At 32.2% G+C, this 26,396-nt stretch overlaps 5 protein-coding genes across 7 annotated transcripts; 1 reads left to right on the top strand and 4 right to left on the bottom strand.

Moving 5' to 3' along the window:
- Positions 1-5,770: 5,770 nt before the first annotated feature.
- On the bottom strand, positions 5,771-7,224 carry LOC119610763. Its single transcript, XM_037966108.1, has one exon. It carries the CDS (start codon positions 6,942-6,944, stop codon positions 6,048-6,050), a length of 897 nt encoding a protein of 298 aa, XP_037822036.1. The 5' UTR covers positions 6,945-7,224; the 3' UTR covers positions 5,771-6,047.
- A 636-nt stretch (positions 7,225-7,860) lies between these two features.
- On the top strand, positions 7,861-9,929 carry LOC119610751 (TNF receptor-associated factor 6-like). The gene has a single exon (XM_037966095.1). The coding sequence runs from the start codon at positions 8,093-8,095 to the stop codon at positions 9,383-9,385; it is 1,293 nt and encodes a 430-aa protein (XP_037822023.1). The 5' UTR covers positions 7,861-8,092; the 3' UTR covers positions 9,386-9,929.
- A 766-nt stretch (positions 9,930-10,695) lies between these two features.
- LOC119610744 (zinc finger protein 37-like) lies at positions 10,696-13,765 on the bottom strand. The gene is made up of 2 exons (XM_037966088.1): positions 12,771-13,765; positions 10,696-11,676 (listed from the first exon to the last, which is right to left on the bottom strand). The coding sequence occupies exons 1-2, from the start codon at positions 13,656-13,658 to the stop codon at positions 10,810-10,812; spliced, it is 1,755 nt and encodes a 584-aa protein (XP_037822016.1). The 5' UTR covers positions 13,659-13,765; the 3' UTR covers positions 10,696-10,809.
- A 321-nt stretch (positions 13,766-14,086) lies between these two features.
- LOC119610745 (zinc finger protein 836-like) lies at positions 14,087-16,088 on the bottom strand. The gene is made up of 2 exons (XM_037966089.1): positions 15,261-16,088; positions 14,087-15,130 (listed from the first exon to the last, which is right to left on the bottom strand). Exons 1-2 carry the CDS (start codon positions 15,969-15,971, stop codon positions 14,246-14,248), a joined length of 1,596 nt encoding a protein of 531 aa, XP_037822017.1. The 5' UTR covers positions 15,972-16,088; the 3' UTR covers positions 14,087-14,245.
- A 328-nt stretch (positions 16,089-16,416) lies between these two features.
- LOC119610739 lies at positions 16,417-25,210 on the bottom strand. Of its 3 annotated transcripts, none has more exons than XM_037966083.1 (8): positions 24,705-25,210; positions 24,252-24,632; positions 23,989-24,186; positions 21,549-23,927; positions 19,252-21,213; positions 17,016-17,353; positions 16,832-16,941; positions 16,417-16,769 (listed from the first exon to the last, which is right to left on the bottom strand). In XM_037966083.1, the coding sequence occupies exons 1-8, from the start codon at positions 24,868-24,870 to the stop codon at positions 16,646-16,648; spliced, it is 5,658 nt and encodes a 1,885-aa protein (XP_037822011.1). In that variant the 5' UTR covers positions 24,871-25,210; the 3' UTR covers positions 16,417-16,645. The 3 variants fall into 3 exon arrangements, with proteins under 3 accessions (XP_037822011.1, XP_037822010.1, XP_037822012.1); XM_037966082.1 differs by having other exon boundaries at positions 16,418-16,769; positions 19,252-21,219; positions 24,705-25,208; XM_037966084.1 differs by having other exon boundaries at positions 16,419-16,769; positions 16,832-16,932; positions 19,252-21,219; positions 24,705-25,207.
- Between the last annotated feature and the right edge of the window lie 1,186 nt (positions 25,211-26,396).

Genomic DNA, 26,396 nt, shown 5'->3' with positions numbered 1-26,396 from the left:
CAACAAAACAACTCGCCCTGTGTTAATGTTAACGTTATGTTATGATCTACCCTGTGTTATTTTGTTTACATTTTTGGTAGAGGAAAAGGCAAAACGGCCGTTGTGTGTGAAATAATAAAATTTAGGATATACTTTTATAGAATTATACTAGAAAAATAGGTCGTGCAGAAGTGGGAGCTCCCAAATACCTAGCCAATAAAATGAAGGCCAAGGGTTTGCAAAAATTATGCTGGTACTGTTAAATATGTGAAAAACAGTGTCGAGACGAAAAGGTTTGCAAAGTGTCACACCTTGATTGAAAGCCATCAACAACAATTGCTGCTCTTGGGCGATTGTCTAGGCAATTTCCTATATGAAATGTCAATGCCAATAAGGTTTATCAGGAATATAAAGCCGATAAAGATCATGTACATATGAACTCCATATGCTGGCTAACACTTTCGGACTTTGTCAAATGGCTGGGACGTACCGAAGATGATTCAGAAAACCCAAATCTATAAAATTGGGAAACCAAACGTAAAGAATAAAGAATTCTTTTGTTGCTCCAAAATCAGCTTTAGATGAAATTATATAAATGGAGGAAGAGAGAAAAAGGAGAATTATTACATTTCTTGAGGTATTTTCATTGTCTCTCTATTAATAGCATGGCATTATGCTAGAAGTATATAATTAATCAAACAGAAATTGAAAGACTTTCCAGTTTTATTCGAATTTTTTAAGAATTTACACTGTAGTCTTTGGAATATAAATGTTATTAAAAATTTTCAATTTTTGGGTTTTTACATTTTAAGGTTTTGGGTAATATTTCATTTAAATTATTCATGAAATTATTAACTCAATTCGAAGAATTTTGTTAAAATACTTGAGGATTTGAAGGGATCACTTGGTAACACTATTTTATGTATAGTGACACTGCAGTCATAGGATTATAAATTATTTATACATTTGTATGTTTATTAAAATTTAATATGTTTTTGATTAAAATTTTGCTTTAGTTTTGGAAAAAACTGGGCTGGGATTCCCTTGCGAAACTGGTTACTTGTAACATTTTAAGAATCGAGGAAAACTTTATTTATTTTGTGATTTTCTTTTAAATCTTGTTTAATTTATTATATTTTTTAAGAATTTTCATTTAGAGATTTAGTTTTTAATAAAGTATAACCTTATTCGAATAATTCTTTTTAAATACTTGAGGAATTTGGAAGGGGCCACTTGGTAGCAATATTTTATGGAAATTTACACTGTAGTTCATATGATTATTAACCTTATTTATACACTTTAATGTTTATTAAAATATTTAATAAGTTTTTGATTAACATTTTGCTTTAGTTTTGGAAAAAATTTATATTTTTGGCCGGGATTCCCTTGAGACTCTGCTGGCCGGTAAACTTTAACGTAAATTACAGCTTGCATTGTAAATTTTTTGATTCATATAAATGTTTAATAACTCGAAATATTATTATTATTTCCTGCGCAATTTCCGTTAAATTTTTTATCAATTTATTAGAAAATGATGATTTTGGCCAATTTACTTGTCCAGCCATTACAGGGCTGCAGTATTGTTTTGTTTTACACAATATTTCACTAAATTTTTTACAAATCTTTTGTTTATTTTACAGTTTATTAACTACTTCATCTTGTACTTAATGTTTTTATTACTTTATTGCAAAATATTTACAGTTTTTATTAATTTAAATGAATTTTCCTGTTTATGCAAATTTATGCTTGATCACTGTCTTAAAAGAAAACTTTCACACACACTAATACATAAATATGCATAGAGTTTAGCGCGAAAAAAGGAATACAAACTACCAAGGCCACTAAATTTTACGGCGTTGGAAACTGTTTTACAAAGAGGAAATGTGTTTCAAATAGCTTAAAGAATAATATTTTAAAGGGAAGGAAATAAATGTTTAAATTGAATAATTTTGAAGATTTAATAATTATATTAAAGGAATTTTAGAAAAAAAATTATTTTTTCCAAGTTGTTTTGAGAAGTACATATTTTGACGCCGTTTTTGGTAAAACTCATTTGCGGCTTAGCTTAGTGGTAAAATCTCTAACTATGTTGACAAATGTAACGGTAATTATTTGTTTGTTTTTAAAAGGTATACCTTTTTCGGCAGTATTGCCAATTTAGCGCTTTGTTGTTTGTTTATATTAGGTAAATAAGGCTGTAATTAAGGAAATAATTTAATAAATAATAATTTATAAATATAATTACAGTTTTTAAAGTTATTTAATGAAATTCTTTAATTTTGTTGTTTCTAGAATTAAGGCTAGGTTTAGGTTAAGGCCATGCCATGCCATGAGTGATGTATAATAAATTATTTGAAGAATTTTCAAAAAGAAGGGTCTGGATTGTTCTATATATCATGAAAGAATGTTTTATTACAACAAATTGTTCTTAATTGTTTTCAAAATTTAATATTATTCGCTTGAAATATAAAGGAAATATTAACAACAATTTATTTATAGCTTATAATTAAAAATAAATTAGCTAATGACGTGTTAATTAAATGTTATTAGAATTTTTCAAAAACAATGATTCATGGTTGATTGAGTTGTTATTGCATTTTGTTTTTTAACATATTCTTATGAACCTTATTAATCAAAACAGAAAGCGACCGGCCCCTTTTTCATTGTAAACATTAGTTCTATTTAACAACCCTCAGTTAAATGCATAATTAATTACAATACTACATTTTACAATTAATTTGCTTTAAATACTACAAATCTATATTTATTTTTCTACAACGATAACAATTTTACGTTGAATTAAAATTATGAGAATAACAAAAATATTTTCATTCATTTGTACTATATAACAAGTATTTTCTAAGATATTTATTTGTTTGTTTTATTATTAAACGGAAAATTCTTGTTAAATGTTTACGTCAAAACAATAAAACAAAACAGTGATCAATATTATCGCCTGATTCTCTTATATGCAAAAAATTTTAAATATACATATGTATATTATTGCAATTTTTTCCCAAAAAGAAATGTGCAGACTTTTATCAGGCCATAAATTCTACTAGGGTTTTTTTAATGAGGTCTATAAATTTTTACAATATTTCCCACTTTATTATAGAAAAATCTGGCTAATTGTTTGAAAAATGTGTCTATGATATAGTAGATTAAATAGTTAATACCACTTTTTCAAGTGACACGCTTAGTTTTTCATAACGTTTCCTATTAATTGTTTAAATCAATTATTTCCACCATTAAAAAAAATTCCTTTGTGCATAATTAATTACTTAAATGTGTTTGAATATTGATTTTTTAATAGGGTAATGTAAACAATTAAAAGGCAAAAAAAATTCTGAATAAAAAACCCATGACCCAAATTTATTTTAAAACTTCTAATAGGTTTAAAAAAAAGTTAAATAAGAAGTTAATTTTAACATTTTTTCTTGAATTTTATAATTAAAATTTCTTAAGTGTTTCTTAACTTTATTTCTTTTTAGTTTTTTAATAAAATTTTTAAGTTTTTAAGAAAAATTTCAGTTGATTTTATTTACATTTCCTAAAAATAATATTTTTGCCTTAGAAACCCTTCAATAACAATATTTGCAATAAATATTTTACAAAAATTCAAACAGTTGCTTTTTTCTAAAATTCAAATAGAATACTTTTATTTAACAATATCGACCTTAAATGTTAAGATTTCCTTAAAAAAGAACATATTAGTGATTTTTGCAATTTGACTTTACTGTCATAGAGAGATTGCTCTTAAAATGGCTAATTAACCGTTATATTTTTGTTTACATTTATTGAAAGGATTAACATTGTAGCGATTTTTTGTTATTGTGTTAAAGTGTTTACGAGTTTAATTTAACGAAATTTATGAAAATTTTTGTTGCCATTGGCTCTTTTAAGTTCCAAATTAATCATAATTGCTTTTTTTAGAACATTTCTAAGAACAACCAAAAAAAAAACAAAACATACGATCATCGACGTCAATCATGTAGACATAATAAAATTAAAAGTTTATTATGCATTTTAAACAAAAGACCTTTTCGAAAATTTAGAAAAAATCACCTAAAGATGAGAAAAAAGAAAACAAACAATCGGAGATAACAAAATTAACCAGACAGAGAAAGAGATAGCAAAAAATTGTAAAAAATAACTTGAGGAAATTTGTATTAAAAAGAACAAAGTCCAAAAAAACTGTATTTATTAAATACGTCAAATTATATACTTCCAGAAATACACATATTTCAATTCATTAACTACGTGTTTTTTCTTTTAGCAACAAACTAAGATTTTCTTTTGAAATTTGAAATTTTCTAAAACTAATTGGTCTAAGTTCTTAATCAAAAATAACCTTTGGCTTGTTTTTTTTTTTATTTTAAATAACACACTTTTTTTTATTAAGTTTGAATAAATACTTGTGTTTTTGATTTTATTAAGTACTTTCTATTATTTTATTATATTAAATAATATACATCATAATATTTTAAAACTACTGTATAATAAAAATTCTATTTATAACATTTAAATTAATAAAGAATGTTGTTTGTTGTTAAATATTTGTTGTTTGTTAAATATTTGAAAAATCTCTACTTAAACTACTCTAATAATTTACTTAATAAATTCGTTGTTTTCCTAGGGATTTAATTAAAATTCATCATGAATTTAGAATGTTTAATGGTATTTTTTTAAATAATAAAATTTAATTAAAATTAAAGCTTATCAGTTAAATATTACAACTAAAACATTCTCATTGTCAGTGCTATTTTTTTTTTTTTTTTTGATAAAATTATAAAAATAAAACTATTTTAAAAAAATATAATTACAATATGATTAATTAGACAAATTTTCAGGGTATTTTTTTCTTTTTGTTAAGACCAGCATATAGTTTTTGATGATGTTAAGCCTGTGGCTGACAGCTGTAAAGATAAAAATAAAAATATATGTATAAAATTAATACATAAACCATTTTTTTTTTAATTAAAATATAGATAAAACTCATAAAGAATGCTTTTAACGTAAAATTCATATTAACAAAAAATAAAAAAATATATATATTTAAAAATGTCTTGTTTGTTGAACTTTTTCTTAAAACTGCTTTAATTTATAAGAATTATCTTTAAAATTCATTTGTTTATAAATATTTTCCTTTAAAAAGCTTAGTTTTTATGAAAAATCAACAAATAGTTAAAAAACTCTTGAATTGCTTTTTAAAATTTTATATTTATTTGATTATTATTAAAAAATACTATATTTTACTTAAAAAACTTTAATTATTTAAATTTTTTTAAAACTCTTAAATTCTGCTTAAAAATTCCTGTTAAAAAATCTCTATATTGTCAATACTGTAAATAGAGTGATAGATCCTTTTTATTTAAACTTGGTTGCACTCGTTTGCTTTTAACGAATATGTTTTCATCCTAAAACGTAGTTTAAAAACAATACATTGTTAACACTGTTTAAAATGACAGATCCTTTATTATTTATACTTGGCAGCACTTTTATTGCTTTAAAATTCCTATTCTAACGGTAATTTTATATTTTAATTTATAAAATTGTTCTATTATATAAATTTAATGTTATTTATAGTTCTTTTTGTAACGTCATTTATTAAATAAACACGCCATATTGTGGTTTATCCTAATTATATTTATAAATATAACAATTGTTATAAAATATTTAATTAATTACTCACCTTAATAATATAATTTCTATATATTGGCCTTAATTTGCAGGCAACGTTAGAAACTTTTAATGCAATTGAAAATTTGACCAATTAGCAGCGGCGTTGAGAAAAAAAAAAAAAACAAATGTAAACAAAAACAGCCGATGAGTTTAATACCCTATAGCCAGTTAAGAGGGTGTTTGAGTTAGTTTTAAACGTGTTTAAGTACTTTTGTTTTACATACATATGTATATAGGAAACTATTTTGTTTTCTTTCTTTAATTATAACTTATTGATAATATTATTTAAGAAAAAAATAAATGAGGTTTTAATGAGACTTGAGAATTTGTTCAGTTAGACACTTCATGGAAGCGTTATTTTCTTGTTTCGTTGTTTCCTTCACCATTTAATACTTTTTATTATTTCTCAAATAAGCCTTTTGCTTAATATGCTCTTTAAGACAAGTGCCATCCTTGGCACGCTGTTGACACACCACCTCCTTGGCCAAAACAAAACATTGGGTTTGAACTAGATTAAAGAAAAGTTTGCCTATAGTATTGGCATCTTCATCACTAGCCATTTTTAGGCAGGTGCGAAAACGACGATCACAATTACAATGCGACAAAGTATAGGGACGATAATTGAAAAGATCAAAACGATTACTCATGGCTGGTATATAGAGTTTGCAATGATCATGGGTGCGACAGCATTTATCAGCCATAGAGGCACCACCCAAATGATTATAGGTACCATTAGCCGTATTACCACGACCACACCAGCGGGTATTGGGCGCGATTAAGAAGTCCGACAATTGACGCTTCTGGCGTGAGTGTGTAGGGGCTTTTAAAGAGTCGTCTTCCGTCTTAATATTCTCCTCTGTTGTCAATACGTCATTATTATGTGTATTTTGTTCTGCTGCTGCTAAACCAGTTGGTTGTGCCTCCAAATTCTTCTCATGCATAAGGTTTGTGCGTTTTTTTGCACTTACCACGACGTCATCATCGATATCGTATGATTTTTTCTGCGTTGGTATGAGTTTGAGTTGGTGTGCATTTTTTGCCTGCTGTGCATTAAATACAATTTGTTGGCCATCATCATCATCATCAGCGTCATTATTATCAATATTATTTAATTTAAGCAGATATCTATCTTCAATTGTCTGTAAAATCTTTCCTAATGGTTTTTCAACACCAAACTGCTCCTCATTTATTTGTTTGTTATCAGTATGTTCTGGAACATATATTGTCCATACCCAAGATATGTAAATTGTAACGATAATTAATAAATTTAAAATTTTCTTCATTTTTCTAATGAATTTTTTAATTCCCAATTCTCTTAAAACTCTTTGCTTTAGTTTTTTTTTAATAAATTCAAATACTTTTTTAACCGTTATTATTATTTCAATGTTTTTTATTGTTCTTGTATGTTTTTAATTGCTTTATTAGCACCACTTAAGCGTTTGCCTATAAAAAAAACACTCCAATACACTTCCTTCACTTTAGTGCGTTTAATCGTATATATTCTTTTTTATTCTTTAATTTTCACACGTTCTCACGTTCACGTTCAATTATAGACTGTCCCTGGCTATCATTCGATGGTTCAATTTATATAAACGACCATAAATATTGGTTCCAGTGTTGTTAAAATTAGCGTTTTTTTCTGCTATGTATAATAAATTATTAAAAATTCTAGCGATTAATTATTTTAAGGTGGCCAAAGCTAAAAAATAAAAGTTTTGACAAATATAATTTCTAGTATACACCTCATATAAAGCTAAAAATTTTAAAAATAATGCAAATAATTTAGAAATGTTTCGTAATAAATCAAATTTTGGTATTTTTTGCTTATAAGTATAAAGTATACAACACTATTCTCCTATGTTCCCTTCTCACTTCCGCTCTGTTTAAATATTTCTTAAAAGAGTTGCCAGATTAGGCAATTTCATATGGCAGTTATGCTGGCAGCTCTATGTTTTTGTTTGGTTGTGTTTTTGTCAATTGTTTTGTTTTATTATAAAAAAGAATAAACAGCCGGTTTAATCCAAAGAAATTAGATTAAAGTGTTGTTATGTGCAATAATAATATTAAAATCTCAGTAATGTTTATTTATAAAACAAATTTAATTGATTTTTAAAACTATCAAATTTGTAATTAAGGCTGAGGCACCCTGTTATATTTGTTTACATATACAATTTGCAAAGTAAAAAAACAGATGACACATCGTCTCGCTCTCATTTACATGATAAATGTCAACATTAATTAGCAAAACAAAAGAAATCAATAATCATTTTTTTACAATTTGCAAATACATTTTTCTTCCTTAAGAGCACAAAAATAGCATTAAAAAATACAAGTTTTTTTTAGAATTTTTACAAAAGTTTTTGAACAATTTTACCAAATTTAAACAAGCCAAAAGAAAATTATACATTTAAAAACGAAACAAACAATAAAAATGCAAGATGGTAGACAAGCAGCACAACAGTATCAGGAACAAGTATTACCCGAGCGTATGGCCGAAATGGAAGTGACCCAACGACCTCAACCACCACAAAGACTAAATCTCAAGAATTCATTGGCGTCGAGCAGAACTAATAGCAATGATGAGACTGAACCGGAGGCCAGATATGAATGTGCCATTTGTATGAGTTGGTTAAAGGAACCTGTGCTAACTACTTGTGGTCATCGTTTTTGCAAAACCTGCTTGAACAATTGGCTGCGCAAAAAGAATCAATTATGTCCCATGGATAATCAGAAACTAGAGGTGGATAAAGATGTTTTTCCGGATAACTATACGCGCCGTGAAATACAACAGATTAAGTTAAAGTGTGAGCATAATAAGACGGGTTGCACATTTATAGGTTCGCCCTTGGAAATGGAACAGCACAAGCTAGAGTGCCCCTATCGCTGTGAGGAGGAGCCCAGTGAGGAAAAGTGTCCCTTTGCCAGCATTAAATGTGATTTTGTGGGACGCCCCGAAACCAATGCCTTGGAAATGCATTTAAAAGAAGATATGCCACATCATTTGCAATTAATGTTGAGATCTTTACAAAACACAGCCATAGCCAGCTGGAATCCACAAAAACCTGCTAGAGGACAAAATGGTAGTGGAGCAGAGGGAGCTCTGCCACCACCACCACAATATGCCAATGGTGATGGCGTGGTTAGTGAGGAACAACTTATACAGGCCATGTATCAGCGTATAGTGGTCTTAGAGCAAAGAGCCTTCGAGCAAGAAGTCAAAATAGAAAATCTTACAAAACAACTGGTGGAGACACACCAACAAGTGGATGCCCGCTACAGCAATGGCACCATAGTCTGGGAAATTCGAAATTTTCAAAATCTTATAAATTACCTGCGTTCCAATGCCAGTCATCTAAAATACTCCCCCGAATGTTATACTTCACCCTATGGCTATAAATTCTGTGCCCGTCTCAATATACAACCCCGTAATACAAATCTTTTAAGTTTGCACGTCCATCTAATGCAATCAGAAAATGATATACACTTGGAATGGCCCTTCATAGGACGCATTAAGTTGTGTATGGTTCATCCCAGAGACATGAAGCTATCACAACACGATACCATTATGACAAAACCAGAAATTTTAGCTTTTCATCAGCCGCGCGAACGTATTAGTGCCCGGGGTTTTGGTTTTGTGGAATATGCCAATATAGCGGATATCGTTAAGAGGGGATTTTGTGAGGATGATCGTTTACTTATTAAAATACAAATAAATTTAGTCTAAATTCAAAAGTAAGTAAATAGGTTTGTAAGGTATTTAAAAGGAATTGCTTTTAACATAAGGCATTAAAAGGAATTGTAAGAGAAAGTTTATAAAAATTAAAAAGAAAATCCTAAAAATAGAAATTCTAACCTCAAATTTTGATAAAAAAAAAATGTTAAGGTTAGAATTAAAAACAGAAATTTATAAAATTGAAAGCATTCCCCTCAGTTTTAAATAAATTTTAAAACCATAAAACCTTTAGAAATAGTAAAAGCTAAATAAAGTAAAAAAGAAATATAACCTACAAAAACCAACAAGAAATGTACAATATTATTGATATACACAAGCAAAAAAGGAGGATTAAAAAAAATCATACAAAAAGACTCTTGCTAAAATCTCCTCATAAAAAAAAATTTTGTAAGAAAATTTTATTATAATAAAATCCTGGCTAAAGCAGTGCCAAATTTTAACTCCATACAAAACCAACAAATATAGACTTAACATAATGAGCCAAATTTACAGGAATTTATAAAGAAACTCTAACAAATAACATTTTTTTTTTTTTTTGAAACAAATCTCAAAAACTTTTAAATATTTAACAACAAAAGCATTTAAACTTTAAAGGCATATAAAAAGCACTATTTTCTATTAAATAAACAACATATTTTTAATACCAAACACCCTAAAACATTAACTCACTAAACATTTTTTAAAACAACTAAATAAATATTCAAAAAAAAAAACAACTTAAAATATTTAAAAACTATTAAACTTTTCAATAATTTTCATTTATTAAATAATCTCTAAGGTCCTGCAAACAATTTGAAAATTTTAGTATTTTATATTTTTTTAAGAACTTATCTTTAAATCAATATCATATCATATTTTTTTTCCAAAACATTCCCTTTTAATTTATTGCTAAATTTAAGAAATTTTTAAAAATTTTTTATTGTCCCAAGTTTTAGCAGTTTATAAAAGAAAGTCAGTCCATTTATTGCTGTAAGTCATTGTTTATACATATTTATATATAAAAATATATATAGTATTTAATAATCGTACTTAATTTTTATGTTTTAGCTGTGTAATTATTAAAAACAAAAAACAAATAAAATTTATGTTATAAAACAGAAATGAATAATAAGGAAGATTTTAATTCAAAAGAACCACTGTAAATAGTACATACAACAACCTATAGTATAGACTACAATCTAGTCGATACAATAGGCGATAAAGTTTAGTATATTCAACAATCAAGTCTAGCTTATAGTAGAGACTACAATCTGGTCTATTTATGGTCAAAAACATAGTATAGTCAAAAATTAAGACTATAATTTCTTAATTATATTGCAATTTTATTTACACACATTATCTTACATATAATTTGTACATTCATATTAAGAAATAAAAGAAAACACGAGTAAAAATACAACGACCACAATTCACATTTACTTATAAACCATATATTGGCCCAACATAATACCCTCTGCTGTCATACTAACATCAACATTTAAACTCGTTATTGTACCCTCCGCTTGAGTATTTTCCATTGCCTGCATTTGTATCGGCAATAGAGCCAGTGGTGCCACTTCATTGCCAAGTTTCTCTAAATCATGTGAACGCATATGCGAGTTGAGACCACCGGATTGAGCAAAACCTTTGCCACATATTTTACACACATGCTTACGATCTTTCGAATGTATAAGTTTGTGAATACGCAAAGCTTTACGTCGTTGAAATGTTGAACCACAGATATCACACTTAAATGGCCGGTCAGTGGTGTGCGCAACAGCGTGTACGTTAAGGTCATGTAACGAAAAGAAACACTTACCACAAACATCACATTTGAAGGGCCTTTCACCCGTATGTCTTCGCATGTGAGCCTTTAGTATACCACGATGTCTACATCTTTTGCCGCATATTTCGCATATTACTGGCAGGCCCGTATGACAGATCATATGGGATTTGAGTTCTCTGTTAGTAAAGAATTCCTTATCACATTCTTTGCACTTGTGGGCCTTTACGCCGGTATGACGGATCTTGTGATTTAACATATTACTCGATTGTGTAAAAGTTTTACCACAAATATCGCAAAATATGCCAGTATGTTTATATTTATGGCCGCGCAAAAGACGTTCGGAATAAAAAACTTCATTACACTCATCACATTTGTATTCGACTTTGGGTGGTTTGGGCATATTGTGAACAGTGTAGTTGTGCTTATTTAATCCATTCTTGGAAGTATATGAACGATTACAAGTGTGGCAGGAAAAGGTACGTTTATCTCTTTTGTTATTTTGATCATCGAGATCAGACTGAAGTGGAAATTTAAAAGAAATAGCTTAGTTCTAGTTAATTTTTTGTTCTAGTTCAGTTCTAGTTTAGTTCTAGTTTAGTTCTAGTTTAGTTCTAGTTAAGTTCTAGTTTAGTTCTAGTTCAATTTTAGTTCAGTTCAAGTTCAGTTCTAGTTCAGTTCAAGTTCAGTTCAGTTCAGTTCAGTTCAGTTCAGTTCAGTTCAGTTCAGTTCAAGTTCAGTTCAAGTTCAGTTCAAGTTCAGTTCAAGTTCAGTTCAAGTTCAGTTCAAGTTCAGTTCAAGTTCAGTTCAAGTTCAGTTAAAGTTCAGTTCAAGTTCAGTTCTAGTTCAGTTCTAGTTCAGTTCAAGTTCAGTTCAAGTTCAGTTCAAGTTCAGTTCAAGTTCAGTTCAAGTTCAAGTTCAAGTTCAGTTCTAGTTCAAGTTCAGTTCAAGTTCAGTTCAAGTTCAGTTCAAGTTCAGTTCAAGTTCAGTTCAAGTTCAGTTCAAGTTCAGTTCTAGTTCAGTTCAAGTTCAGTTCAAGTTCAGTTCAAGTTCAGTTCAAGTTCAGTTCAAGTTCAGTTCTAGTTCAGTTCTAGTTCAGTTCAAGTTCAGTTCAAGTTCAGTTCAAGTTCAGTTCAAGTTCAGTTCTAGTTCAGTTCTAGTTCAGTTCAAGTTCAGTTCAAGTTCAGTTCAAGTTCAGTTCTAGTTCAGTTCTAGTTCAGTTCACGTTCAGTTCAAGTTCAGTTCAAGTTCAGTTCAAGTTCAGTTCAAGTTCAGTTCAAGTTCAGTTCAAGTTCAGTTCAAGTTCAGTTCAAGTTCAGTTCAAGTTCAGTTCAAGTTCAGTTCAAGTTCAGTTCTAGTTCTAGTTCAGTTCTAGTTCAGTTCTAGTTCAGTTCTAGTTCAGTTCTAGTTCAGTTCTAGTTCAGTTCTAGTTCAGTTCTAGTTCAGTTCTAATTCAGTTCTAGTTCAGTTCTAGTTCAGTTCTAGTTCAGTTCTAGTTCAGTTCTAGTACAGTTCTAGTTCAATTCTAGTTCACTTTAGTACACTTCTATTTCAGTTCTAGTACAATTCTAGTACAGATCTATCAATTAGAGTGCTTTACTTTTAGTTACTTACATCTATATCACACATTTTATCATCAAATGACCAGTCTCGATCCATATCAATATCATCACTATCATATTCTTCGTTCAAATCCCTTTGTTCTTGTTTTAATTGCGTTACTTCATTATGGGTTTCTTTTCCTAAACCTTTACTTAAATCATTTAAATTTTCTATCTCCTGTTTTTTATCTATCTTTACAGCATTCAATTTTTTATTATTACTCTTCCTAGTACCTCTAGTACTTCGTTTTCGCACCACCTTAATGTGTTCCTTTAATTTGACAGCTACATCATCACCATCACTCACTTCTTTCAACTCCTTCACTTCTTCAATTAATTGTGTTGTCATTTCGTTATTAGTTTCCTTTTCAACGTTTAAGTTTAATTTATTTAATTGTTCCACCCCAGGCTTTTCCTCTACTTTTACAGTTTTTGATTTCTTATTTTTCTTCCTTGAATTTCTAGTATTTCGTTTTAGCTCTACAACTTTCTCAACCTTTATTTTATCAGCAATATCTATATCACCAGCTTCCGTCACTTTTGGAAATTCTTCCTTTTTATTTTCATGTTTGCTAAAAGACTCCTCTTCCTCTCGTTTTACTAGATCTTCTTGTTTTAAAGGATCATCTTGGGGATCCTCTTCTTTGATGGTCATATTATCTAATAAAGAGGCATCTTTAGCCAATTTAACACGCCTTTTGAGTTCCAATTCTTCTAAATTTATACTCTCCTCCGCCAGCATAAGATGTTGCATCTGAAAGTGACTAGGAAACTGGTCGTAATGGATGTTGATGTTACACAGACAGCAAGTAACATTGTAAACTGCTGGTGGAATACAAAAGATTTCACCGCATTTGATGTTGTGAAAGGCATTACTAGAAGGATGAGCCACTTGTAGCATTTTACAGTAGATTTTTAAAAATTTTTTTAATTACTTTTTCATTTGTTTTTACAAGAAAACAAGAATTGCAACAAATTCTAGCTGTCAATTTTTTTTTGTAAATAAGTGCTGCCCAGTTTTAGTTAGTTTTCATTAAAAAATAATTGCACTCAATAAACAAAATTGTTTTAATTTTGGACGAGTTTTTAGCGATTAAGTGTTGCCAACTTTTAGTTTGTTGTCATAATACAGAAAAACAGTTGCAAAGTATTTTTTTCTAATGTTTTCAGATGCAAATCAGTTAAGTTAAAATTTTGATGTTGGAAATGTTATACATGTGTTAGAATTTCTAACTTAGAAATTACACAGTCGTGTATTTAATCTATACGTACGCATATAAGGTGTTGTTGGGAAATAGTAGTAGCTACAGAAACTTTTAAATCTTTGTCTTTTAATTTAAATGGTTACTTTATTTTAAGATTATTACTTAATTATATTGCATTTATTTACACATATCCTATAACTACTTTTATCATTTTATTGTAAAAACCTTAATCATAATAAATCATATGAAAAACTAAAATTAAAACGAAAATTTTTTTTCAATTTTAAACCATATATTGGCCCAAAACACTACTACTCTCTGGTGTCATACTAACCTCGTTAGTTGCAGGTGTTTTATTCGACGTTGAACTTTCTGCTTGTTCCATCTGTACTGGCATTATAACCGGTTGAGCAATCTCATTGCTAGTTTTCTCTAGAGCCGCATCATGGGTACGCATATGCGAGTTGAGACCACCGGATTGAGCAAAACCTTTGCCACATATTTTACACACATGCTTACGATCTTTCGAATGTATAAGTTTGTGAACACGCAAAGCTTTTTTGCGCTGGAATGTTGAACCACATATATCACACTTAAATGGCCGCTCACTACTGTGCGTAACAGCATGAACGTTAAGATCATGAAATGAAAAGAAACTTTTACCACAAACATCACATTTAGCCGGCCTTTCACCAGTATGTCTACGCATATGGGCGGTTAGAACACCACGATCCCGACACCTTTTACCACATATTTCGCAAATTACAGGCATTAGACCGGTATGACAAATCATATGTGATTTTAATTCTTTGTCGGTAAAGAATTCCTTATCACATTCATTGCATTTGTGTGCCTTAATGCCAGTGTGACGGATTTTATGTCTCATCATATTGCCGGTTTGGGTAAAAGCTTTTCCGCAGATATCGCAAAATATTCCCGTATGTTTCCATTTATGACCACGCAAATCTCGGGCGGAACGAAAAACTTCATTACATTCATCACATTTGTGTTCGGCTTTAGGTTCCTTCGGTTTTTTCGGCGGTTTATTAGGATTATGAACACTATAGTTGTGCTTTTGTAAGCTGTGTTTGGAACGATACGATCGTTTACATGTAAGACAAGGAAAGGGTAATTCATCTTTGGGGCTGTTCTTGTCATCGGGATCGGACTAAAGAAAGAAATAAAATAATTATACAGTATAGATTTTACTAGTTCAGTTCTTGTTCAATTCTTGTTCATTTCTAGATTAGTTCAGTTTTAGTACACTACCAGTTCAGTTCTGGTTCTGTTTAACTTACATCTGTGTCAGAAATCTTATCCTCCAAAGACCAGTCTCGATCCATATCTACATCGTCACCATCATATTCTTCTTTTAACTCCTCCTCTTCAGTATTCAAGTGTGTGGTCAATTCTTTTCCACTTGCTTTATCCTCCACTAAGCTTACTTCATCTAACTCACTTTCCACCTCCGGCTTTTGATCTTCCTTTATACTAAGAGCTTTTTTATTAGTTTTCCTCGAGTTTCTAGTATTCGGTTTACGCACCAAAATCTCCACCTGCAATTTGTCACCAATATTTAATTCTTCACTTTCCGCCTCTTCAAGAAACTCTTCCTCCTGATCTTTCTCCTGCTTGCCACGAGCCTTTTCTGTTTCCCTTAATAGCTGCTGCAAACTTTTATCATCTTCATCTACGTCTTGTTCATACGCCACATCTTCTTGTTTTATGGGATCATCTTCGGGATCCTCCTCTTTGATGGCCATATTATCCAGCAGCGTTGCATCTTTGGCCAATTTAGCACGCCTCTTAAGTTCTAATTCTTCCAAATTTATACTCTCCTCGGCCAGAGTAAGATGTTGCATTTGAAAGTGACTGGGAAACTGATCCAGATGCATTTTGGTGGCACACAGACAGCATGTAACATTATAAACGGCTGGTGAAATACAAAATATTTCGCCGCATTTAAAATTGTGAAAGGCATTACTCGTTGGTTGCGCTACTTTTAACATGTTTACGTTAATTATATTTTTAGTATTTTTTTCAATAATTTTTCATTTGTTTATATAAAAAAAAATAAAATTGCACTCAATAACAAAAATACATTTTAGCTGTCAAAGAGAAGAAAGTGTTTTTTCTTCTATGATAAAGTGCTGCCAAGTTTTACTTTGTTGTCATAAATTATTAGAGAGGGAGAGCAAAGTAGGGGTATTGCCAGCTGTAAAACAGTAATGATTATGTTGCCATTTGGAAATTATGATACATTTCACCGTTATTATTTGAATTAAGGCGTTAGGATTTTTTTTATTAAAAACAGTAGAACCTGATTAATATTTACTAAAAGTTTAAGAATTAAGTTAGATATTAAGTAATAAAAAACTCCTCTATGAATTTGATTATTTTAGTATTGAATTTCTGCATCAACCCATCATATTTGTCCATTTTTTTTAAATAATAAACACTTTTAAATTTGTATTTCTTATAATGAGAAAATCAAATACATGTATTTCTTTTCCTTACGTTTATAACAACTTTTCTTTTTTTTTGTCCTTTTTTTCGCGGAGTTATAATATAAATTATATTTTTTTTATATACTACTTGGGTATATTAACGATTTTTTGTTTGTTTAATATTGAAAAAACAATTTTACAACTTCTTAAAAACTAAATATATTTACGTAAAAGAATTATTTTTTCTTATTACGTTTTCGTTTCTTATCAGAGCCATGTAGGCCCTTTTTGCGTGTTATGCAGACACGACAAAACCAGTCTTCATTGTCCTTGGGAGCCACAAATATGCCCACACAAACCCTAAAATAATTATAAAAAAAATTATTAACAATGAAACAAACAAACTTTTAAAAAAAACATACCAATGATACCAGGCATCACAACCATCGCAACCAATCATGGGCGAACCATCATCAACTTTACCACAGGCTGGACAAATCCATACTCGATTGCCCTCAGCATCCTTCAGCATCAGAGAAAAGAAAAAATTACAAAAAAATTATCAAAAATTTTCCTTTTTTCTATGAAGAATGTAATGTTTCTTACGATATACGAAGAAGGACGACTTGTTTCCGTTATTAGAGTTAGAGGACTTTGTCTGTCAGCGTTGGTTGTCTTAGAGGCAGTATCTGTACTGTGGTGTGCAGTACTTGAGGGCGCCGTTGTCATATCATGTTGTTTAGTTGTTTGTAAAAGTTGATGTGGCAACAGCACCGAACTGGCCGATATGGTGCCACCTGATAGCCATGGACTGGGTGGAGGTACTATCAAATTGGGATTTGAGGCAGAGCTGGCCTTACTAACATCGCCTATTTCCAAAGAACTCGCATTCGCAGCCGAAATGCTATTGGACGCTGTAGAAGAACTTGCTGATAATTCACCACCTGAAGGATAAAAATTTTTTGGTGAAAATATTTTTTTTGAAGAACTAGAATTGATCTAAAACTTGTCTAGAATCGATCTATAACTGATCCAGAATTTGTCTAAAAGTGATCTATAAATAATCGAGAACTGATATAGAATTGATCTATAACAGATCCAATACTGATCTTAAACTGACTAAGAACTGATCCAAAATTTGTCTAAAGTTGAACCAAGAAGTGATCTATAAATTATCTAAAGCTGATCTAGAATTTATATTTACATTATCTAGCACTGCTCTAGAACTGAACTAGAACTCAACTAGAACTGAAATAGAACTGAACTAGAACTGAACTAGAACTGAACTAGAACTGAACTAGAACTGAACTAGAACTGAACTAGAACTGAACTAGAACTGAACTAGAACTGAACTAGAACTGAACTAGAACTGAACTAGAACTGAACTAGAACTGAACTAGAACTGAACTAGAACTGAACTAGAACTGAACTAGAACAGAACTAGAACAGAACTAGAACAGAACTAGAACTAGAACTAGAACAGAACTAGAACTAGAACTAGAACAGAACTAGAACTAGAACAGAACTAGAACAGAACTAGAACAGAACTAGAACAGAACTAGAACAGAACTAGAACAGAACTAGAACAGAACTAGAACAGAACTAGAACTGAACTAGAACTGAACTAGAACTGAACTAGAACTGAACTAGAACTGAACTAGAACTGAACTAGAACTCAACTAGAACTCAACTAGAACTGAACTGGAACTGAACTAGAACTGAACTAGAACTGAACTAGAAATGAACTGAACTAGAACTGAACAAGAACTGAACTAGAACTGAACTAGAACTGAACTAGAACTGAACTAGAACTGAACTAGAACTGAACTAGAACTGAACTAGAACTGAACTAGAACTGAACTAGAACTGAACTAGAACTGAACTAGAACTGAACTAGAACTGAACTAGAACTGAACTAGAACTGAACTAGAACTGAACTAGAACTGAACTAGAACTGAACTAGAACTGAACTAGAACTGAACTAGAACTGAACTAGAACTGAACTAGAACTGAACTGAACTAGAACTGAACTAGAACTGAACTGAACTAGAACTGAACTAGAACTGAACTAGAACTGAACTAGAACTGAACTAGAACTGAACTAGAACTGAACTAGAACTGAACTAGAACTGAACTAGAACTGAACTAGAACTGAACTAGAACTGAACTAGAACTGAACTAGAACTCAACTATAACTGAACTATAACTGAACTAGAACTGAACTAGCACTGAACTAGAACTAAACTAGAACTAGAACTAGAACTGAACTAGAACTGAACTAGAACTGAACTAGAACTGAACTAGAACTGAACTAGAACTGAACTAGAACTGAACTAGAACTAAACTAGAACTGAACTAGAACTGAACTAGAACTGAACTAGAACTGAACTAGAACTGAACTAGAACTGAACTAGAACTGAACTAGAACTGAACTAGAACTGAACTAGAACTGAACTAGAACTGAACTAGAACTGAACTAGAACTGAACTAGAACTGAACTGAACTAGAACTGAACTAGAACTGAACTAGAACTGAACTAGAACTAGAACTGAACTAGAACTGAACTAGAACTGAACTAGAACTGAACTGAACTAGAACTGAACTAGAACTGAACTAGAACTGAACTAGAACTGAACTAGAACTGAACTAGAACTGAACTAGAACTGAACTAGAACTGAACTAGAACTGAACTAGAACTGAACTAGAACTGAACTAGAACTGAACTAGAACTGAACTAGAACTGAACTAGAACTGAACTAGAACTGAACTAGAACTGAACTCGAACTGAACTAGAACTCAACTATAACAGAAATAATTAAAATCGAACTGAAACTAAACTTACTTGTGTTAAGTTTATGTTTAGGTGGTCTCGTCACTAAAGGTGATATACGCGCCAATTCCGGCGACGGTTCTCGTTGATGTTCTCTTGGCGGTGATGAGACTGCAGATGGTGGTGGTGGTTGTACAGGTGCAGCAGATGAAGATAAAGACGCAGACGTAGAAGAATTCTTATGACCATCATCGCGCGGCGGTGTGGGTGAGTGTGTAGAGCCTAATTTTAATGTCAATTTTGGTACAATAGCGGCTGGCGCTGTTGCAGTCGTCGTATTACTGGTCGTTTCATTATGTACATGGCCAGATGAAGAGGTATGCATTAAAGCTGCTGGTGATAATTTTTGTTTTTTCGTTGGCTCTATATCCAACGATAGCGGGCCGGTAGCTGAAGATGAACTAATGGTTTCTTTAGTGTTGCCTGTTAAAGGATTTGAAACTGAGGCCTGCTGCTGCAAGCTATTGGGAGTTTGTTGTGTTGAATGATGATGATCATCTAAATTCGTGCGTAGTTTTTCTTTTTTCTTTTCCTTTTTTAACTTTTTCAATAAATCTTTATCTTTTACTTTTTCCGAATTAGTGTTGCTGCTATTGGTGGTGGCGGTGTGTGCCATTACCGGGGCAGGAGCCACTGCCGTTGGTATTATTTCTATAGTGGGTTGTTCCTTTTCTTTGACCGGTGAACTTTGCGTGTGTGTAAGCAAATATTTCTCAGCTTTTTCTTTACTTTTATTTTTATCTTTTTTGTCCTTTTTCTTTTTGATTTTACCCTCCTTTAGCTCTTTAAGCTTTTTAAGTTTTTTATGTTCTTTGCGTTTCTTTTGCAAGTCGTATACCGTGCTGGAAGAGGCTCCCGAAGATGATGGAATGGCGGCCGTTATTGTTAGATTGTCAAAAACAGAGGAAGAAGAGGTTGCTGCAGCGGCTGATGTTGATGCTGAGGTGTTGGTAAAATCGTTTTTGTGAGCATTGAAAGTGGGATTTGCATTGGCTGTTAAACTATTGTAGGGTATATTTTTAGATGAATACGCCATACCGGTAGAAGTCAAAGGTATTAGATCAGCTCCGCCAGCTAATTTTCCCACACCTCCTGCGTTTCCTGTTCCTGTAGCTAGACCTCCATCAGATTTGTCTGCACTTATCAAGGAAGTGGCATTAATACTGGAGGACGATTTTTTCACTTGTTTTTTCAACTTTTTAAGCTCTTTAGTGGACAAGTCAGTATCTAATGGCTTTGGTGGCATATGACTGTTGTTACTGGTATTAGCCACAAACATATCATCCATATTAAAGCTGCTGTGATGTGTTGACGCTGCATGTGCTTGTGAAGGCTGACTGGGTAAATGTGTTGTAGCTGTGGCTTGTGTTTTAGCCGTTGACGGTGGTGGTGGTGGTTGATTTGTTTCATCTGAATCATCGGATACTTCAATGGGTTCATTATTTAATGTAATGGGTGTTTTAATGCTTAAACCACCCATATTACCTCCTCCTCCTCCTCCTCCCATATTGTGATTTGATTTTTTATTCATCGAGAAGTCTAAACCAGATTCCTGCGATTGTGACAAAGACTTATTGTGTTTATTGAGCGCCATCAAATCCATGGGACTTTCATTCTTTTTCATTAGCTGCTCGAAGGTATTGAGAGACATGCCACCCGGTGTTGACGGTATTGATTTGCCACTTATACTGCCGCCAGCACTTTCTGGTGTATGGGCGTCTTGCATTTTCTTAAGTAAATTATCATGGGTCAGAGTATTTGAATGTGAATTACGTGGTTTGGGAGTTTTAGGTAAATCGGGTTCATGAGCGTGGGGCGGCTCGTGCGAATGTTTATTTCCACAGCCGCCAGAGTGCTGCTGCTGTTCGTTTAGTTTTGTCAGGAAATCGGGTACCAAGGGGGCAACATTACAATAACTGCGTTCAGCTGCTTGTATATTTGTGTCAGATTTCTTCTTGTCTGTTGTTAAATCTTCTGTATCTGGGAAAAAAAAAGAGAAAAATAAGAAAAATCAAATTAACCTTAATTGCAACCAATAATTGAAGTAGAATATAACTAAAAATAAACTGGCATTGAACTAGAACTAAACTAGAATTGAACTAGAACTAAACACTGATCTAGAACATTTCTAGAATTTATCTAAAATTATTCTACAATTTATCTAGAATTCTTCTACAATCTATCTAAAACCCTTCTAGAATTTATTTAGAACTGATATAAAACTAAACTAGAAGTGATTTAGCATTGATCTGAAAGTGAACAATAATTGTTCTGGAAGTAAAACATATTTTGTTCAAACTTAAACTTACCTTGATTTACAGCAGCATTCTCACTACCCATTGGCTGCTTAAGATTCGGAAATGGAAAGAGTCCAGGCAATAGAGGATTTTTGGGATTATTGGGAAATGCTCCCAATCCAGGTGTGGGAAATAGACCCGGTGTAGGTATTAAACCAGGACGAGGAGGAAATGGAAACTGTAGCATGGACAGCATGTTAGTGGGTAAATTGGGAAAGGCTGGACGATTGGGCAGCATAAAAGGTTGTACCAAACTGCTAGCCATGGCCTCAGCACCGGCCAACAAACGCTTAGAATTACCAGGTGATTTAAGGGGTGACGTAGAGGAGGCGGAAGAGTCGACAGAAGGGAAAATAGCGGGTGAGGGTAATTTTTTGCCCGTTATCAAACTGGTATCAACCGATAAATCTGTAGTTGAAGACGAGGAGGGTGCCGCTTTTAAAATAGTATCCATGCGCATAAGTTTTTTGTTGATAGATTGCACCTCCTCGTTGGTAGGTACTGCCATGTTAGTAGCTGGATTTGTCATATTAAGAGAAGCCATACTGTTGTCATTATTTAAGAGATCTTGCTTAAGTAGTTTAGATTTTTTCTTATGTTCCTTGCGCTCTTTGGCACCCGCCATTATCATCATTTGCTGTTGCAAGTGTTTATTTTGAGCCCATTCTAGAGGATTTAAGGGATTGCCAAACAACTGAGCCATATTATCGAAAGATAAATTACCCATACCACCGGCAGCACCAAAACCCGGCGGTAGTTGTGAAGGTATTTGCCCTGGGAATAGATGGCTATTATCCAGCTTCATTTTCTTGCTGTTTTTCTTTAGCATACTATTGGGAAATTGTCCTGGAATTTTGGGTGAATTTTTACTACCCGGTTTACGTCCACGTTTCTTGGGCTTATTTATCAACTCCACTTCGGGGGGTTTTTCACCAAACACACGATTAAGCAGACTTAAATCGGCGGGTTGTTGGGGATTTATTTGGTTTGTAGGGGTTGACGCCACAGGTTTGTCTTTGATATCATCTACATTAATAATATTGCCGCTATTGAGAGCTGTGTTGTTGGTATCATTTAGAGGAGGGAATAGATTACGTCCCAAGGAAGGTGCGGATGCATTCGCGGGCTGGGAGGGTCCTGGCGCCGGTGTTATTGTAGTACCCGAGGGCAAATTTATTATGGGTGTATCATTAAGTCCTGGCAAACGCATGGGTGTGGGTGAGGAGGGTTTGGGGGTTTTTTGTTTGGAAATCTTTTTGAATATATTCAGCTTAGAGCGATCTGGTTCATTGGATAACTTCAATTCTTTGCCATCTGCTGTTAATAAAGGTTTGGCATTGTTATCCATAAGCTCAATGGGAGGTGCCTCATTTGCAATAGGGGTTTTATGGAATTTATTTACTAAGGCCTCCGGTAACTGATGTCCTGTTGGCGTAGTATTGCTAACAATATTGGGAGTAAATTGTGGTTTTACCGGTGACACATTTGTCATATCTTTGCCTTCCATTTTAAGCTTTTGTTCGTCCATATCTAAAGCTAAAGGTTTGCTTGTTGCTTCAGACATACGTGGCGGAAATATGGGCACCAAAGGTGGTGGTTGTTGTATAGGTTTTTTCGATTGTTTTTGTACCTCCATTAACATTTGCTGTTTCATCAGTTTTTGCCTTTGTTTGGCCTGTTTTCGTAGCAATTTCTCCAACTGCAGTCTCTCTGGACCCGGTGGCATGCTAGCCACTATGGCCGGGTTAATTTGTTTGGATTTTTTATCGGGTCCCATGATATTACTTAACAATTCAGGTGGTATTTTACCCTGTTTAGCCATTTTTTGTAACATTTTCATGTACTTGCGGTGAGCCTTATCGGCAGCATCCATTTTTCCCATTTTATCGCCTAAAGGTTTGGCATGTTTCTCATTTAAGGGCTGGCCTGTTAAAAGGGGAACCTTTTGTTTTTTGGCTTTCTTTAAAAGCATATTAGCATAATTGGTTTGAGGTGTTTGCAGAGCGCCGGAATTATTTTGATGCATCATAAAGGATTTTTTATTGAAATTACCGACCGGCTGAGGCTGTAAATCAGGGTGAAAGTTTTTACCACCGGAAGCATTAAATAATTTATGTTTTTTCATATTTGGCAAATCTGCCAAAAGTTCAGTTTTCTTATGTGTCACTGGCTGTGGTTCGAGGCTGCGTGCCAAAGCTTGTTTTTTAGATTCCTTACTGGTGGTGGTTGCAATTTCTCGTTCGCCGCCATCTTTTTCCGCTAGTGCAGAAGAGTTTTCGTTATTAAGAGGATTTGGCGTAGAGTTTGCAGAACGTGAAGCAGGTCGGGATTGTGTGGGTGGAGCAGGGGGCGGTGGAGGTGGTGGTGGCGCATCAAGACCCAGTAGTTTGTCTGCAAATAAAAAAATTATGTTAACACACAAAATTTTAGTTTTAGTTTAGTTTTCTATTACCTATTATATCGGGTACTATAGCTTCTGGCATTTTACCCTCTACAGCTGGTGATATATAGCCGCCAGTGGTCATGACCACACTACTAACCTCACGGGTAGGTCTTTCGCCATCTTCAAGATTTGTGCTTGGTTTAAATAAAGAGTGTAAAGTAGTTTTATCCAAAACAGTAGAAGAATTTAGTGATTTTGCCGAGTTTTCTAAAAAAATACAACAAAAAATAAACTAAAATAAAATGCTCTAACAAATTTAACATCTAACACACCATTAGTTGCTTCTCCATTGGCGTTATTTGCTGAAGCAGTTAAATTATCTTGAAAAGTTTTTGAATCGCTTAAATTACTATTTGAACCGCTGTTACTGCTGCTGCCAGCCAAAGCTAGTGGTTCTGCTGGCTGCTGTGTTATTTCTGGCGGCAGCATAGGCGGCAAGTGTGCATGTACATGTACCGGTCTTGTCAACACCTCTTTACTACCCGGTTTTAAGAAATTCAAAGCAGAATCTTTACGAGCTGGAAATTTGGGCACATCCAAAGCAAACGGTACCGGCTCCACATTGTTAATATAATCCAGTAATTCATTTAAATTAACATTAATGCTGCTCAAGGTCAAGGTCACATCATTTAAATTGGCCTCGGTGCGGTTGTCTAACGAAAAAAAAAAACAACAACAAAAACATAACAAAGAACACCAAGCCACAAAAATTCCTTAACACTCACAATGTTCTACTTGGCGCCTTAAATCTCTGGTAAATTCCCTCATAAATTTATCCAAAACATCTTGTAGTAGTTCCAATGGTGCTGATTGTGTGGCATTATAGCCTATAGTTTGACAAATTTGTGCCACTGCCACACGCAGCAATTCTTTCATATATTGGTCACTCATTTGGAACGCCTTTTGTTTTCCTCTCTTCTTTTGTTGCAGTTTTTGTCTTTTTGTATTACTACTGCTTCTTCTTTTTTTCACTCATTAAATCGAAGTAGGAAAAAACACAAGTACAGTGTGAAAGTTTTTTTTGTTTGATATTTGCAAATTTCATTGATTTGCTTTACATTATTCTTTTATATTTTTATTACATTTAAAGCATTTTTACTTAAAGTTAAGTTTTTTGCTTAGTTTAAGCTTTAATATGTGCAAATTTTATTAATTTTTTGGGAATTTACAAATAAAATTCGTAGAATCACAAAATAATTTTGTGTACACACTGAATCACGTCTGTCAAATACAGTGCTGTCAATTTTCTTAGATTGTATAACAAATTTGGCGATTTTTACTTTAGCGGGAAAAAATGTTATAGTTTTAAAAAGCATTTAATTCTATAAAAAAGAAATATAAAAATAAATTTTAAATTACAGACGTAAATTTCACTATAGAAAAATTATTAAAACAAAAAATAATAAATTTTTTCCATAAAAGTTAGAAAAAATAATATACATTATTTTGAAAAAGATACGACGTATATTAAAGAAAGAGTTAGCATCATTGGTCAAACATTTAAAGAGTTGCCTTCCCTATAAGAAATGAATGACCGAAACTAACACATACAAAATGATTTTACTAACACACACGCAACATTTTTTTTATAGAATTGTCGAAAAAAAAATTTAATGGATGATTCCATCAACAATGACAGTCAAATGACCGGTAAAATGACCGTTACTGGACCCAATGTGTGGTATAGGGTTGAATTTGCATATGAAAGAATGAAACAACTACATTTTGATTAAAATGTATTAAAATTTATATTTTGATCAACAATGACAGCCAAATGACCGATCAAATGACTGTCACTGTGTTACAGAGTTGTATTTTTCGTCGTTACAAATTAATTGTTTCTGCGAAAGCCAAAGATCAAGAAGCGAAAAAATAAAAAAATGACAAAGTCTTTAAATTATTAAAAATAAAGAGAATTATTATAAACTAAATTTTAAAAAAGTTCAGGAAGTGGATCAGAAGATAAACAATTCGGAGTTTAATCAATCAATGGTAACATAAATATGTACTTATGATTTTTATATTTCGATATTTATGAATACTTATGTATTTCTTTACAGACAACTTATTTCCACAAATTAATAGGAGCAACAGAGGACTTAAGATTCTGCGAGTTATGTAAAATGGTGAAAAGGCTGGTAATTTATGTATATGATTACTATATTAATAAAATTAACAATATATATATATTAAAATATCAATAAATTGTGTTTTATTATAAATTGGTATAGCCGTCAGATTTGACGGATATATTCATCAAGTGTGATTAGTCAACAATGACCGATTAATGCATCATTTTTTTATTTGTTAACTGTGATGGATATATCCATCAAGCATGATTAGTCAATCATGACTAATATTTATATCATCCATGATTAGTAAACAACAAACGAGTGAGCAGCTCAAATATATGTTTT

The sequence above is a fragment of the Lucilia sericata genome, unplaced genomic scaffold (genome assembly GCF_015586225.1).
Source record: "Lucilia sericata isolate MDLA Ls3-8-SP2 unplaced genomic scaffold, ASM1558622v1 Contig001272F_arrow, whole genome shotgun sequence".
NCBI lineage: Eukaryota > Metazoa > Arthropoda > Insecta > Diptera > Calliphoridae > Lucilia > Lucilia sericata.
Note: the sequence above shows the minus strand (reverse complement) of the source record. Positions and strands in the feature narration are given on the sequence as shown.

Bases quoted from the DNA above. Each gene is read 5' to 3' on its own strand.
- LOC119610751 (XM_037966095.1), top strand. From the start codon at position 8,093: ATGCAAGATGGTAGACAAGCAGCACAACAGTATCAGGAACAAGTATTA.
- LOC119610763 (XM_037966108.1), bottom strand. From the start codon at position 6,944: ATGAAGAAAATTTTAAATTTATTAATTATCGTTACAATTTACATATCT.
- LOC119610744 (XM_037966088.1), bottom strand. From the start codon at position 13,658: ATGCTACAAGTGGCTCATCCTTCTAGTAATGCCTTTCACAACATCAAA. The intron at 11,677-12,770 runs GTAAGTAACTAA...TTTCCACTTCAG, and splicing joins ATAAAATGTGTGATATAGAT to TCTGATCTCGATGATCAAAA.
- LOC119610745 (XM_037966089.1), bottom strand. From the start codon at position 15,971: ATGTTAAAAGTAGCGCAACCAACGAGTAATGCCTTTCACAATTTTAAA. The intron at 15,131-15,260 runs GTAAGTTAAACA...TTCTTTCTTTAG, and splicing joins ATAAGATTTCTGACACAGAT to TCCGATCCCGATGACAAGAA.
- LOC119610739 (XM_037966082.1), bottom strand. From the start codon at position 24,870: ATGAGTGACCAATATATGAAAGAATTGCTGCGTGTGGCAGTGGCACAA. The intron at 24,187-24,251 runs GTGTGTTAGATG...GTATTTTTTTAG, and splicing joins CAATGGAGAAGCAACTAATG to AAAACTCGGCAAAATCACTA. The intron at 17,354-19,251 runs GTAAGTTTAGTT...TTTATCCTTCAG, and splicing joins TAAACATAAACTTAACACAA to GTGGTGAATTATCAGCAAGT.